This window comes from Paramisgurnus dabryanus, chromosome 9, assembly GCF_030506205.2.
Source record: "Paramisgurnus dabryanus chromosome 9, PD_genome_1.1, whole genome shotgun sequence".
Classification (NCBI taxonomy): Eukaryota; Metazoa; Chordata; class Actinopteri; order Cypriniformes; family Cobitidae; genus Paramisgurnus; species Paramisgurnus dabryanus.
Window position 1 is genome coordinate 40,598,811 of NC_133345.1, and position 16,281 is coordinate 40,615,091.

Consider the following 16,281-nt stretch of genomic DNA (forward strand, 5'->3'; position numbering starts at 1 on the left):
TTTAACTTGTTTTAAGTGGCTATTAGTGTTGAAAATACTCCTTTGCAACCATTAAACCATAAATTAGGAAAATTATAAATGGTTTCATTTTACTAGAAATGTAGAACCATGTTTTGGCAGATTGCTTTTACTTTCATTGTTTCAAATTTAAAGTGAAATACAATGCAGATTTAGTTTCATACTGGTGCCGCTACCGCTGGAAAACTGCCAACAGGAGTGACATTTTCTTGGGATAACTTTTAAAATGATTCATGGAGCCATTCCTGTCAATTCTTGTATCGATTGTATTTTAGAAGTATGTTCAAACTATAACAACAGCAAAGCTATGTGATCACAGGTGCCCTAGGGAGAGAGAGTGAGAGCGGCCCGGTTCAAAAGTGAAAATGAGGTTATCTTAGTCGGTGCCTAAAGGGCAAAACGCATTTTATAAAACGGGCAGTTCTGGTTCTTCGTTCTGATTGGTGGAAACACGTTTTAAGCCGTGATAAAATACCCTGGTAAACCCACGGTTCAGACCGCATTACAGAAGTATCTGATTAATGAAAATAAACACCTCAGTATTTAATCACATTTTTAATTTGTCTACAATTGCACAATTAATGGCGATATCCAGATAATGTCAATAAATATCGTTGAGTCATCTCGTCAATAAAGAGAAAACGTTCCGTGAGGAGTTTCTACCTCAAATTCATATTTCCGTTATCCACTGGGTGGGGATCTTACCCAACTTAAACACTAACGCATTCACTCAACACTAAAAACACCGAAGTTTTGATCTGAATCTCTTACAAAAGTTCTTTGCAAAAATTGAATTATCTCCGCTTTTAGCTGAACATTTGAGATGTGATAAGAGAACAACTGAAGGTAGGATGAAACTTTTTTTGTTGTTGTTGTTGTTTGAAAGCGGATGGTCTGTTCTTTCATTTGATATTTTATGTTTATTTAAAGAAGATCATTTTTCTGTAAGGCATTAAACTAAAACTGGGTGGCAACTTAAAAAAAAAAAAAAAAACGCTGACGGGGAAAGAGTTCAGCATGCTTCCAAGCATATTTGATCATCACTTCAACAGATGCACAATATAAATGTTAATGTATAAATTAGATGAATGGTGATTTATAAAATAAACACCACAGTCTTAAATCATATTTTCATTGTGTCTTTGGTGCATCTCTGTTGGTTGGGAACTGCGCTCTGTTTCAGTCACACTTGATTCTGAGGAACTACTTTGTTTGGCGGAAGAGTAATATGTGTACTAATATAATTACAACTTATTTGTGTTTTATTTTATGAAATCCTGCTATGCATATGAAGTAACCGTTTTATAAAAGCAATAAGCCCCGCAAAGCAGTGGGGTTACAGTGCATTTTATAACAGCTAAGGGGGTTTTATGCACTAACAACACCCCTTAGCTGTTAGAAAACTGGTAACCCACTGCTTCTTGGGGCTTATTGCTTTAATAAACAGAGGTGGAAAGTAACAAATTACATTTACTCACGTTATTGTAATGGAGTAGTTTTTTTGTGTACTTTTACTTTTTTGAATAGTGTTTTTAAATCTGTAATTTTACATCTTTATCAGTGTTTTATATTTCCTTTTACTAAATATATAAAATAAAATGCTTTAATTATTGTAATTGCTATTATTATTATTATTGCTACTAGTAGTAAAAGTATACCTCTCTTTCTGTAGTACTAATAAAGATGCAACAAAAACGTTGAGGGAATTTATCATCACCCAACTCACCTCTCATCTCCACCAGCTGTATACACTTCCTCACAAAATTAAAGCCAGCCTCATTTAAAGATGCTACAAAAGACAAGCAAATGAAAAGCAACATGTTCAATAGGTGGATTTAGCTGGTGTCAGACTCAGGGGATACGGCTTATTCTGCCCTTACACAATGTAATAATAATGACCTTGTGAAGAGAAATACAGTAAGAGAGTAGAGACAGATAAGGGATGTAGTGTAGGGAAACAGAACACAAATCTGAATGTGTTAAACATGGAGTATGTGAGGTCTAACACCATAAAACTTAAATACCATGAAAGTAAAGGCATTGTACAATAATATAAACTTAAAATAAGATATCAAACTGTAGCAGTGCTATAGAAAATGACAGTATGAATACTTACTCTCTTCTTTTTTGCTTAGAATAGCAGGCAGATTGTAGATCTAAAAGAAAAATTATTTTAATTTTTAATTTGTTGCAAAAATGCAAAACAAGATTTATAAATCCTGAAGAAGATGCATGAAGCGGTGGTTGCTTGTGCAAACATCCTTTATCACGATGCGACTGTAGGTTGTTATGGATGGTTGCTAAGGGAGTGATTGATGGTTTCTATGGTGTTCTTGAAGTTTGCCAGCTACACTCTTATAATCAGGGTTTCCACACCTTAGTTAACTTCAAATTCAAGGACCTTTCAAGGACTTTCCAGGTCCAATACCCTCAAATTCAAGGACTAAATGTGGGACACATTTGAAGTGAGAGCAAGGTTACATCGTGTTACCTTTTAAGATACATTGTTACAGTTCACTTTCGAGGGAACTCGCGCTGCGTCACTGCGGTGAAACTTTGTGGACGCCTCCAGGGGTAAGTGTGTCTAAATGTGTATCAAATTCAACCAATGGTGAGGCTTAACGACAAAGACAGGGTGACGCGGACGCCAGGAAGTATATCGCTATGTTAAATATTGACAAAGACGTCATTACAGGGACGCAGGAAGTATGGCAAGGGAGACGCAGCGTTTCGTTCCCTTCTCAGGAAACAACAGTTAAATACGTAACCCAGGACGTTTTCATGTGTCAAACACAACTATGCAAAAAAGCATTTTGGTATGAATCAACATTCGCATACAGAAAATATAAGCATTTAAAGCTAACGGTTTAGCACATGTGCTTAAAAAGTCTAGAATTTTGTATGATATTATCCTACACTACACAGGGAATAATATGAATTTTATTTCTTGCATAAAATATATTCAAGCACTTTCAATGACCTTTATTTATGTATGTATATTATTTTCAAAAAAATAACTGACTTTCCCAGGGCCTTGAATTTTTTCTCCCAGATTCACAAACTTTCAAGGATTTCAAGGACCTGTGGAAACCCTGTATAATGCTGGGAATTTTTTTAAAAAGAAGGACAATCCCAACCCATTAGATTGCAATTTTACCCATGCTGGGTTGTTTTAACCCATTGTTGGGTCATATATGAATATGTTAACCCAACGGCTGGGTTTGTCCCTTTTTGACCCATGGCTGGGTGTTTTGAAGTAATACAGAAATAAAAAATTCGATCTCACCGGCTCTTTGCCATCCATAGCTTCGAGCCAAAGTCTCCTGTTGGACTCGGACAGTGCCTGCAGGGTAATGATGCCATGCCTGAGGGAAACCAAATAACTTTAAACCAGCTTTAACTCTTCGGTTCATGACCTCTTAATCTGCAAACCTTTCATGATTGTTCGGAATAATGTTTGGTTACATCATTGATATCATGCATGAAATCATGTCCTGGTTAATCTTGTCTTGGACGATCGGCTATAGATTTTATAAGGTCAGAGACTAAAACAGATACACAAATGTGTAAAAAAGTGAACAAATCCGTCTTCTAAATCGGTACAAAAACAGACAAGATGTGAAAATCCAAAAACATGTATCTGAATAAAAAACAATTCCATTATTTTTAAATAATGTAAGTTTCTCACATGAAGAGGCCACATCATGTATTGGCACAGTGTGAGAAGCACGGCTTGAAATGTATCATGTGATGTCAATCTCACATCCTCAAAGGGTTACATCAAAATCAAACAAACTAGAGGAAATGAGAAGCGCTGCAATATACACCGTGCTACTTTATGTAAATTAAGTGCTACTTCATTTACATAAATGTCAAATTATCAGTCTCCATATATCTCGGCTCTCGGTTTCACACCATTTTGAATCGCAAGCACCAATTAAGTCACCCGGAAATACGGTATAAATCACGCTGGATCACACTTGATTTGACAGCATTTGTGCAAACCGTAACTGTAAGGTAAGATTATAGCCATTAAAGCATTTCTCGCTGCACATGCAGCCCGACCAGGCCTGTTTAACAGCTGTCACTAATGTCTTAGCGTCTATAAATGAGCTATATGCTCAGTTAAAGCTTAAATTTTACCATCCTGCTTGTTAAAGTGAGCAGTGTGATGGTATGTGTAAAAAAAACACATTTACATTTACTTTGAATAAAAGCACCTGCCAAATGAGATATCTTATCCTTGGAAAAGCCTTCGGAAAGGGCCTGTGATGCCTACCTAGTGACCTAGAGTTTATGCTGTAAATAATATTTTTTACTATCTTGCCTGGCCGAACACCCTGTTGCATTGATAAGAAACGTCAAGTGAGTGCTTTAAAATCATACTGTACGTGATGGTGAAAGGGTTAAACCACACACAGCCAGTTAAATGAAATCACATTGTTATTGCATCAATTACGGGTGCAGGGGGTGGGTTTTCAACATGCGATCCTTTAAAAGTGATTGGGTGAGATTTGATAAGAATGCAAGAGATCGGAGTTTCGGCATGCATCTGCGCTGTAAGACACTGGGCTGGTCACATACCGGGCTTTAAAGAAAAATTGCAGTTGTCTGAAAAGTGTTCCACGATAGGTGGCATTTCTACATTGAAATAAACAGAGAAGGGGCAGGGGACATACAAGGTACATACAAAGTGAACTGTCAGAAAACGAAACACTAGGTGGCAATGTACACAAACACAATGAACGTCTGCATGCTACTTACCAACACAGATCTGATTGGTCGAGTGTTAATATGCACAAGTGTGCAAACAAATAAGTGCACATGTGGTTGTTATACACATACTGTACAGTACATACACTATTTGTCACCTTATGTAAGTAAAAAATGAACGATATATGATTAGTTAGTGCATAACCAACATATGGACCATGCAAAAAATACACAGGCCATTCTTAAAACAGGAAATGAAAGGGATCAGAAACTATGTCATGAATTATTCTGCAGTCGACTGTAATTTTTGGGTGACACGAAATGTTTCTTAAAAAGCTACTGTGTATTCAGCGACCACACCCACCTTTCGACCACTTCAATATCAAAACAGAAGCGTTTATCAATGGAGTCTGTCTTCCTCCTGATGCAGGACTTCAGTTTGAATGTCTCTGGGAGATTCGCTGTTACTCCATTCTGATAAAAGACAATAAGATGATACAATAATAAGGCGATACAATAACGTCCTACAGCTGACAGTCACACGATCAGTTCTGTACCTGTTTATTGGTGGCCTTCGTCTCGGTGTTGCACATGCTGAAGCCCTTAAGGCTCTTCTCATATGTACAGTAATGCCGTATCCAATTGCACCCCAAAGGTCCTGCAGCACAAACATTACATGTAGGTGTAACATACAATATTTTAATGTGCATCTTTCCATACTCAAAAATCTGAAATGTCCATAGAGTGAAAAAAGATGTCACCCCTGCGGGAAAAAACCCACCTAAAGTAATTTTTTGTCAAGTCATTTATTGTTTTGTACGAAAAGTAAAGTACATTCTGTGAAAATACGATCTTGATATCTTTAATATTGACTGAGAAAGATCATATCATGACTGAAATCAAACTCTGATGCTCCAAATCTCAAAATTAATTTATTTTATATAATTAATTGTGCAAATATATTTGTTATTTCCCATATACATGCTATGAAGACTTGACTGCAATATACATCAGTCCACCAGGGGGCAATGTTTTCTTTCATAGACCAGGCGGTTTCATCTGAAATGATATCATTACCCAATGTAATCTAATCTTGTTTATATGCGAACAGCAATTTTACTTTGGTATTTCCTCTACAGTTTGAGGAAACTGTTTAAAGGTCATTTATAAAAGATAAAAATAAATCTACATGAAAAACAACACATGATAAGTGTCTGGACTTGAAGGCCACAGACCTGTTTGCTCGCAGACTCTCAGTAAAATACTCACGTTTCTCCTGGACGTAGAGGAATCCCTCCATGGTCCACTGTCCCGGGGGCTTCTGGTCTTGATCTGCAGACCGAACTCTCTTCATCAGCTTTTCAACTTCCTGCTTTGTGCTCAAAAAGTTGTTCCTTGTCTTCATCCCACAAAGAAACCGACACATAGAAACAACATACGTAAGGGTCATACTGAATGAGACAAGCCAAGCGTGTTGATCAGAACGTGCTATAACTAGTGCACTTATGATGACTTATAATGCTGTCTAGCAAGGCGGCATACTGTTGTGATACCATGGTATGATGATGACATCATGGTACTTTAATATCAGCCACCCTTAGAGCAGTGGTTCTCAAACTGGGGGCCGTGGACCCCTGGGGCGCCCTGAGATGGTATCATGGGGGCCCTGGCACAATCTCACATTTTATAAAATAAATAAATTAATCATAAATTCAGTGTAATTAGAACCGCTGACAGTCAGACAAAATAATTATGATAGGATAATATTTTTTGGTTGTGAAAAAAAATTTTTGGACAAAATGCATCTTGCTCTCATTCAAGATCCAGATTTAATGACAACCATTAATATAAGATGCATTAATACTCAACCTGTTACAGGTTGCTGAAAGAAACAAAATGAATAGGCCTATATTTCACCATTTTTCTCTGTGGAATGGTTAACATTGTAAGGAACCTACAGTCATATTAAGGTTTGTCCTTTAGCTCATTGACAAAAAAGCTCCTGAAAATGTATTAAGAAAATCTTTTAAAAATAATTGAATGCATATTTTTTGTCAGGAACTATGCATTTAAAAAGTTTTGTTTATTGAACAACATTTCAGTACATTTTAAGGATTTTTTCACAATATTTTTAATGAACCGTCAGGTGGTACAACCAATCATTGTCTATTTGCCAGATAAGTTTTAATGCGCTCCTTGTGTCAGGCTGATTTTTTTGTTGATTTAATAGTGGCATTTAAAATTATAATCCTGAAAATAGTTTGAAAGTGTAAAACAACTTTACCATAAAACTTACATTTAAGAACAATGATTTAAAAAAGGATAATAACAATTATAGACAACCTTAACTTCCATTTATTAAAACTAAAGTTAGCTTATTAAAATGATACAGCTTAATGTTTTTTTTTATTATTATTATTTTAGAGGCATTCAAAGCAGTTGCACCCTTTGACTTTCTGGTTGCTCCACCTGACCTCCGCAATGAATTTACATTTAACAGACTTCTACTTGCAGCTTTGCCTGCGATATCAAATTCATAAATATACTTTTTTTTTTAAATGTGTTTAATAAAATAGCATTTTTTCCAGTTTTACATTGGTTGTACCACCTGACACAAAAAGTGTACCAGACTACCATTACATTAAAGTAGCTATTTATTCAGTATTTTTCGGAGAGAAATCTACACACTTTTTATTCAGCCATAAAGAGCACCTGCGGTCCTCTGGATGATGTGAAATCATGTTTACTGTTCATACTTATGTTAACGGTTGTACCACCTTGCCATTTGAAAACATCCAGATTGTTGGAAATAAGTTTTTCAATTATCCAACCATCCCAACAGCTACTGATATTTGTAAAATTTGTTTATAAAAAAATAAAATAATGCCAAAGTATCTTATTTTGAATTTTTAACTAAACACCATTTTTAACAGTTGCCTTAAATTGCTTATTTGTATGAACAGTTGCCCCACCTGACATTTTAAGTTTGAGATACCAAAATATTTGCTTTTAAAATCTACTGAAAATGTATTAAAATTAAATAGGTTATATGGAATAAATTGACACATTTCATAAATATATCAAGTTATTTTATAGTACATAAAGCCCCTGGACACAAAAATATGCATGTTGTGTCATTGACCCCTTTACAGTATATGTATGCATCTCTGTGATTATTTTCAAAAGCACTTTAACACATTTCTGGTCACAGAGGTGCCTAAGTGAAAACATGAAAGAGAAAATGTGGGACTCGTATAGGAGATGTGTGTACTTACATTCTGCAGGTTAAACTGTAACTGTTGTTTGTAAGGTTCAAATTCGTGGGCCAGCTCGTAACCTTCATGGTAGAACGTGAACAGGCCCTGCAGAAAGGCCAAAAGCTGCAAGGGGAAAAACATGTAGAAAACTCAGACATGACATTTATGTTACACAACATAGCAGCAAATATAACACAGTTCTTCCCGTTTTCTCAGCACAAATAAGGATTTCACAATGCTTTGTGTCAGTTTGTAAGTAAGTGAAGGGGTGACATGCTGTATCTATTCAAAAAACTTAAAGAAAACTTTAGCTCCAGGCTCGAGTGATGTTCTTAAAACAAAACTACTAATCTAAGGGACTTTACTACGGACAATAGTTTTGACTCATCTTTTAGTTTGTAAAAACGAGCAAAAATGAGCATGGTAATACATTTGGGATAAGTCATTCTGAAGGGTTTCAAAGCAGGTTGTTTTAATTTTTTATAACAACAAACATAAGAAAACATAAGAATTTATCTTTTAAAAATCATAAGAAATTTCATGCATATATTATATAATAATGATTTATATTTTAAAGTTTCAGGACAGATTTGAGAGGAAATTGCATACTTTTATCATTCGTCTCTTTATGTCATGTAGGTTCTGCTGTGATGTTAGAAATTTTGTCTTGTGTTTTACTAAGTGTTTATTTCAGGGTTGTAAGATTATTATCCTTTTTTGTCAGTAAATCTATCGATTCTTTTTCTGATTAGTTGACGAATCCATCAATTATTTTTTCTGATTAGTAAACAAATCTATTGATTATTTTTCAGATTAGTCGACAAATCTTTTGATTATTTTTTCCAGTTAGTTAACAAATCTATTGATTATTTTTCCATTTAGTTAACGGATCAGTCAATTATTTTTCTGATTAATCAACAGATCTGCCTATACATTTTCTGATTATTCGTCAAATCTATTTATTCTTTTTCCGATTAGTCGACAAATCAATTGATTATTTTTCAGATTAGTCGACAAATCTATTGATTATTTTTCTTATTAGTTGATGGATCTGTCGATTATTTTTCTGATAAGTCGACGGATCTGTCGATAATTTTTCCGATTAGTCGAAGAATCTATTGAATCTTTTTCCGATTAGTCGACAAATTTATTATTTTTCCGATTAGTCAATAAATCTATAGATTATTTTTCAATCAGAAAAATAATCTATAGATTTATTGACTAATCGGAAAAATCGACAAATCTAAGTCGACAAATCTATTGATTATTTTTCAGATTAGTCGACAAATCTATTGATTATTTTTCTGATTAGTCGACAAATCTATTGATTATTTTTCCAATTAGTCCACTAATCTATTGATTATTTTTCCAAGAAGTCGACAAATCTATTGATTACTTTTCTGATTATTTGACAAATCTATAGATTATTTTTCTGATTAGTCGACAAATCTATTGATTATTTTTCAGATTAGTCCACAAATCTATTGATTATTTTTCCGATTAGTCCACTAATCTATTGATTTTTTTTTCCGATTAGTCGACAAATCTTTTGATTATTTTTCCGATTAGTCGACAAATCTATTGATTATTTTTCCAATTAGTCCACTAATCTATTGATTATTTTTCCAAGAAGTCGACAAATCTATTGATCACTTTTCTGATTATTTGACAAATCTATTGATTATTTTTCTGATTAGTCGACAAATCTATTGATTATTTTTCCAATTAGTCCACTAATCTATTGATTATTTTTCCAAGAAGTCGACAAATCTATTGATTAATTTTCTGATTATTTGACAAATCTATTGATTATTTTTCTGATTAGTCGACAAATCTATTGATTATTTTTCCGATTAGTCCACAAATCTATTGATTATTTTTCCGATTAGTCCACTAATCTATTGTTTTTTTTTCCGATTAGTCGACAAATCTATTGATTATTTTTCCGATTAGTCGACAAATCTATTGATTATTTTTCCAATTAGTCCACTAATCTATTGATTATTTTTCCAACAAGTCGACAAATCTATTGATTACTTGTCTGATTATTTGACAAATCTATTAATTATTTTTCTGATTAGTCGACAAATCTATTGATTATTTTTCCGATTAGTTGACAAATCTATTGATTATTTTTCCGATTAGTCGACAAATCTATTGATTATTTTTCCGATTAGTCCACTAATCTATTGATTATTTTTCCAAGAAGTCGACACATCTATTGATTCTTTTTCTGATTAGTCGATGAATCAATCCGTATAATCAAATGCTTTTTTATTAGCTGATAAATCCTTTTGCTAACTTGCCAATAAATTATTAGTAACTTCTAACATAATTATTTCAAACTTTTACAATATAGTTTTCCAAAAAAATACCATGTTAAAATTTCCAAGTAAATAAATATAATACCCAGAATTAAAATTCAAACAATGCCTTTTACAACATTATTTACTACTAATGCCACATCTTTAGATACAATTATGCATACACACGTTATATTGTCTGTACACATAATGTCTAAACAAGATCGGTCTGTTTAATATGCATTGTTGCAGCCATGGTTAATAAAAAAAAAATAGTGCAATGAATAGACTTTAAATAGAAGTAGTTTATTGTTCAACTAATTTACTGCAGTAATCGACACTGTGTCACAGATAAATAGATGTCTTACAATCTATCCAAATATTCTCAAGCAGGATGTAATAATCTAGTATTATTCTGCTGACAATACAAGCTTAGGCATTTTCATTAGCATTTCCATTTCATTTCAAATTCTTCGGCCTCGACACAGGTAGACTTTCATCACAGTGCTTACAGTCAGTTTTGCAATACAGAGTTTTCACTGAATACTTCAAAGACGTGGAAATCACACCCAGAGACTCGACATTAGACCCGACCGCAGTGCTTCCGGGAGATTAAGTGTGTTGTTTACCTCATGCCAGGTGATAAACTCTTTAAAACCTCCTTTAAATCTTCACCGCACATTCTCTGGCTTACATCAGCCCTCTCAGTTACAAGCATAAATACGCTTAATGCCGAAATGAGTTGTGTAAGTTATGTCTATAGTGCTCATATGCCAGGTTGCTGAGTGGGAATTTAGACATCTGGTGCATTCTTTCTTCATGTAATTTTAAATATAAAAACAAATGAAAAAGAAAGAGATAAATTGTATCTAAAGTTGTTTTACTGTAGGTCTAATACCAGGGACAGGAATACAGTAACGTAAAATGCTTTAAAATGTGGTCATGCACATTTTTATATAAAGGGTCTTGGTAGCTTGGTGATGACATCTGAGGTTTAAAGCTCACATACTGTAACACACACTGTTTCTGCTTATCTCATGTTAATCTTCAATACCTATAGAGTAGTACTACATCCTTTATATATCCAAAGAGTCCAAAGACAGATCAGCTTTAAAGCAACACTAAAGAGTTATTGCTCTTTGCTCCCCCTACAGGTTAGACGCGTAATTGTTCATTAGCACTGTCGTAAATACTGCAGCATAGCTGGCTCTGATTGGATTGTAGGTCTGCCGTAAAGCAAGTTTTTGTAGTGTTCACTCGAACTACAGGACCACTACCCGACGGTTGGAAACTTCTTTAGTGCGGTTTTGGCCGATAGAGGGCTGCAAAGCGAATGTGAAAGTGCCATTCACCCTGTTTTGAGTGGAAGAACCACTAAAACCTTTTTGGCAACGTTATTTTAAGGTAAAAAAAAACTCTTTGGTTAGTGCGTGCCCTATTCCGATTAAAGGGCTCATATAAGGACTTCCACTGTACTTCCTGCATTGAAATTGCCCATAAAAGGACTTCCGCTACTTCCTGCACTGAAATTGTCTTTAAAATGAATAAAGCCAGATAGTTACGTATGAATCTTTTTCAAATCTTTCTAAAACTTGTACAAACCCTGGTGAAGTGCATTCGGCACCGAAATACTCGGTCACATGTCCAGCGTTTTTTTTTTTTTGACAATTTGCCTGTTTAGCATAAGGATTCCAACTCTTAAACAATGTTAATAAGTCAACATGCATGAAATAGATGCATGATTTTTGAAAAACACTTTGGAAAATGGAATCGGGCAGACTTTTAAAACACACTTGTAACCAATTATCAGTAAGGGGCGTGTCTACTAACAGACATCGTTGCATGGGTTGCGTATGTGTGAGGCGGGTCTATCAAAAGAAGGTCCAGATTCTATTGGGGTAGGGGCGTGTTTGTTTAGGTGTTTTCAAATATCAACATTGGCTTTCAGAGATCATGCACCCCACCATTAAATAAAAATCATTATAACTGATCGTCTATAAGGACATACCCTTAATCATATATAGGACACATTGTTGGAGTCTATCTGTATGAGGTTAAGACTAAAAGAGTTTAAAGAATATTTCTTTGTGAATATTTAAAAACTGTCAATATAATGAATTGTAAAGATCTTACCGGCTCAACAAATTCGAATTTCTTCTTCTCTTGAACCTCCTGTATTTTGAAGACGTATTCTAGTGAGGCATCATAAAAGAGCTGCCGTTCCTTATCAATCTGAGCGTCAGCCTGCAAAGTGAAGACAGAGCTCTGTTACTCTGGAAACAGACAGAAGTGATGACTGCCCAGCTTACACACTCATTTGGATGTGTTTGGGTTTTGGTTAATGGTTACATCTGAGAATGTCTGGCTCTGGTTTAAGAGGATTTTCCGTGTAGGGAATTATGTTGGGCTAAACAGACTGATCTGGGAACATGAAAGAATCAAGACAAAACACACAAACTAAAGCTTTAACATGCTCAAATGCACGCACACATATTTACCATAGTTTCAGCTAAGATACTACAGATATTGCAACTTTACTGTATATCTGTAAATCTATATATTGTAAATCTGTATAAAACACCACTGTTATGTTTACTGGGCACAACTGTATTGTTATTTGTTTTTGTCGATCATTTTGACTATGCTAGTATTTTTTATTTATTTAAAGGGCACCTATTGTGCCCATTTTTACAAGATGTAATATAAGTCTTAGGTGTGCCTAGAATGTGTCTGTGACATTTCAGCTCCCACAGATCATTTAATAAGTGAAAAACACCCCTATTTGGGTGCAAGCAAAAATGTGCTGTTTACGAGTGTGTACCTTTAAATGCAAATGAGCTACAGCTCCTCACTCACTCACTTACCAAAAAGTGAGCACGTTTGGTTATAAATACATCTGGTTCCCATATATACAGTGTGAGACAATAGTATCACTATTGAGATATGGCACACAGCGTACAACTCGCTGGGGGTTAAAGCTATGGTAATGAGGGACTGTCAATCAGTGGACGTGGGCAGGGCTTAATCAGTGTGACGTCACATTAACAAGAGAATCAAAACAGCCTATCTAATGAGATTGCTTTAGTTTAATGGGGATTAAAAAAGAAGGGGTGAATAGATTTTTTTAATTATTGTAGGATGGTTGTGTTCACACACTGCCATCACACATTTATGTCCAAACTTTGCATAATAGGTGCTCTTTAAATTCAGTTTATATTCATCCAACATGAGCAATGACTTTATAATCTTCAAACTGAATTCTTATTGTCTTTAACCAACAATAGCCTCCACTACACCGTACGGAGATTCCTGTGTGCAGTCTTTGTGCAAAATTGCATTTATACAAATCTAAAGTCTAAAGGCAAAGCCCATCGCTTAAACAAAAGTTCAAAACTTAAACACTATCATTTTGCTGCCTGCAGGCATTTTCCTTTAGGAAATGCAAATCTAGTCTTATAAATCTAGTGTTTGCTGTATGATTCACCTCTTGGAGAGCTGTTTCTTTTTTCCTGGATGACAGGTTAAGATGTTTTTCCAGTGTGGAGTAATACTTTTCTGTCTCCTTGTCAAATTTCTTCTTCCCCTCCTTTTAAAAAACATAAAATAGAGAACATGTTGCATTTTAAAAGTCTAAAATCAAAGCTCTATATAAAATTATTGAACACATTATAATAAAATAAGACATGCATACACAGTGGCCCTATTAAAAAGTCACAGATAACTAAATATCGAACTAGATGTTATCATGTTATGTTTTTAAGAACTTCTTTTACCATGACTTCATTGTTTATTTTGTGTAATGTTTAGCCTGCAATGTGTGCACACCTTACTTTATAATAAATGTCACCTGGTTTAATATTTTGTTGTGTAATGCAATGGCACATTTGTTTTTACGTTTTAGGGCCAGTGTATGCCTGCGATGTGCCTACCAGCCCATTAGGTGGCACTCTAATGCTTCATCACTATCACACAGTAGAAACACTTCTTGTACCCCAGTAAGATAAGTAGGTAGTGTTATACATACAGTTTAAGCCATAATTGATGTATTGCATGCAAATAAGTGAACAGTCACCCCGAAGGAAATAAACTGACACAAACTAAGCTTAAAGATGATATTATACTTCATCATACATGCTCATGAGCTCACAAGATGAATGGCTCCCTGTTCTCAGTACAGATGTACTGCAGAAGAGCAAAACCTAAAACTTCCTTTAAATCTCATATTGAAAATACGGGCAGTCACCTTGACTGCCATTTGAGTGTAACTCGTCTGAGGTCTTACGGTCAACTTTTAATAAGATTTCATTGCCTGACAGGTGGAGACAGAAAGCTAGGTCTGTATTAGCCTCATTAAAGGGAAGGATTGGTAAAGAATGAATATTTCATTATCATGTTCTCACCCTCATGTCATTGCCAACCTCTGTAAAATCTTCAGTGGGATCTTTTATATACAGCGATAGGTGTTAATGACCATTTCTGACAAATCCCAAAAGTAAAAAGGTATGAAAGTAGTCTTATCATTTTATATTAAAAATACATAATGATATATCCCTCACTTCAGGGTGTAAATCTCATTATCTATTTTAAAGATATGCACAGCACATTGCATTGACTACTGGACTAACTCATATGGTTGATTTTTTTTCCATTTAAGGCACTGCTAATATAAAACAGAATCTAGTTCTCTTTAACCGAAAATATAGCAGTAAAGAGATTTGGGGCCCTATTTTAACGATCTGAAACGCAAGTGCGAAGCGCAAAGCGCACGTGACTTTGTGGGCGGATCTTGGGCGCTGTTGCTATTTTCCCGGCGGGAGAAATAACTCTTGCGCCAGGCGCAAATCAATAAGGGGTTGGGCTGAAGTAGGTTCATTATTCATAGGTGTGGTTTCGGCGTAACGTCACATAAACCAATCAGAACGCTATCCAACATTCCCTTTAAACGCAAGTGCGCAAGTTCCATGGCGGGTTGCTATTATTATGACGGATTTACCAGGCGCACGCCAGGAGCGGTTCACAGCCGAGGAGACCCACGTTCTTGTAAGAGCAGTCAAAGACAGAGAAGTTGTTTTGTATGGGGATGGGAGAAACCCGCCCAAATCAGTGTAGGTTAAACAGGCGTGAGAGGAAATAGCCACAGTCTCATCAGCTGGCATCCCCATCGTTGCGCCAAGCGCTACAATGATGTCAGGAGACGGGGGAATCCCAAGCTTGCCAGCATAAATCGGGCACGCCGTGTAACGGGAGGTGGATCTGCCTCTACACATGACCTGACGCCAGCAGAGGACATCGCTGGGTCCACCCTCACCGCTGAAAGCCAAGAAACGCAAGCAGTCCAACCCCAAAGTACTCTTACAAATCAAGTTCATATACATTAAGGTTTCTTATGAAAACATTTTAATTATTATTTACATAAAATAAACGTAATACAGCCACACAACAAAATTATGAAAATATTTAAATCGTTATTTGCATGATAGTAATTTAACGCAGCCACACAATAAATAAAAACTATCACCACAATGCTCACCACTATGATTTCCCTTATCCCATGTGTTAATATTTTTTATTGTAACAATTTATGATTGCAAAATTAACTGTTGCATCTGTGTAGATTAGATAAGCAAAGTGTGTGCGTGTTGTGCACGCTATACATTATGGTCAAGCATGCGCCCTTAAAATAGCATAATGAACAACGCGCAACGCGCCACTGACTTTAGACTAGTTTTTTCTGGTCAGTGGCGCAATTGTTTTTTGAAACTGCAAAATAGCATCAGGGATGGTTTGCGCCGGAACACGCCTTCTTTTTTTGCGCTGAACCGCCCAGGGAGCGCAAGTTCATTCCCTAGTTTGCCGACGTGCGTCTGTGGAGAGAAAAACCTGATGTGCGCTGGTGCAAAATACGAATGATACATGCGTCACTGACAAAGTCAATTGCGCTGGGTGCAAGATAGGGCCCTTGGAGTTACATAGTGATTTGTAAACGATGA

General features: G+C 35.5%; 1 protein-coding gene across 5 annotated transcripts in view; it reads right to left on the reverse strand.

Annotated features, from left to right (window-relative positions):
• arhgap42b (Rho GTPase activating protein 42b) overlaps nucleotides 1–16,281 on the reverse strand; it is a 141,558-nt gene that overhangs the window by 24,126 nt on the left and 101,151 nt on the right. For 3 of the 5 annotated variants that reach the window (XM_065265128.2, XM_065265127.2, XM_065265131.2), the window contains exons 5-14: nucleotides 13,776–13,877; nucleotides 12,425–12,535; nucleotides 8,007–8,111; nucleotides 6,001–6,130; nucleotides 5,289–5,389; nucleotides 5,096–5,205; nucleotides 4,603–4,659; nucleotides 3,305–3,383; nucleotides 2,135–2,174; nucleotides 1,745–1,807 (exon numbers count right to left, since the gene is read on the reverse strand). In XM_065265128.2, the coding sequence (XP_065121200.1) occupies nucleotides 1,745–1,807; nucleotides 2,135–2,174; nucleotides 3,305–3,383; nucleotides 4,603–4,659; nucleotides 5,096–5,205; nucleotides 5,289–5,389; nucleotides 6,001–6,130; nucleotides 8,007–8,111; nucleotides 12,425–12,535; nucleotides 13,776–13,877 (898 nt within the window). The remainder of the gene's footprint in view (nucleotides 1–1,744; nucleotides 1,808–2,134; nucleotides 2,175–3,304; nucleotides 3,384–4,602; nucleotides 4,660–5,095; nucleotides 5,206–5,288; nucleotides 5,390–6,000; nucleotides 6,131–8,006; nucleotides 8,112–12,424; nucleotides 12,536–13,775; nucleotides 13,878–16,281) is intronic. The other 2 variants (XM_065265130.2, XM_065265129.2) reach the window with 1 other exon arrangement.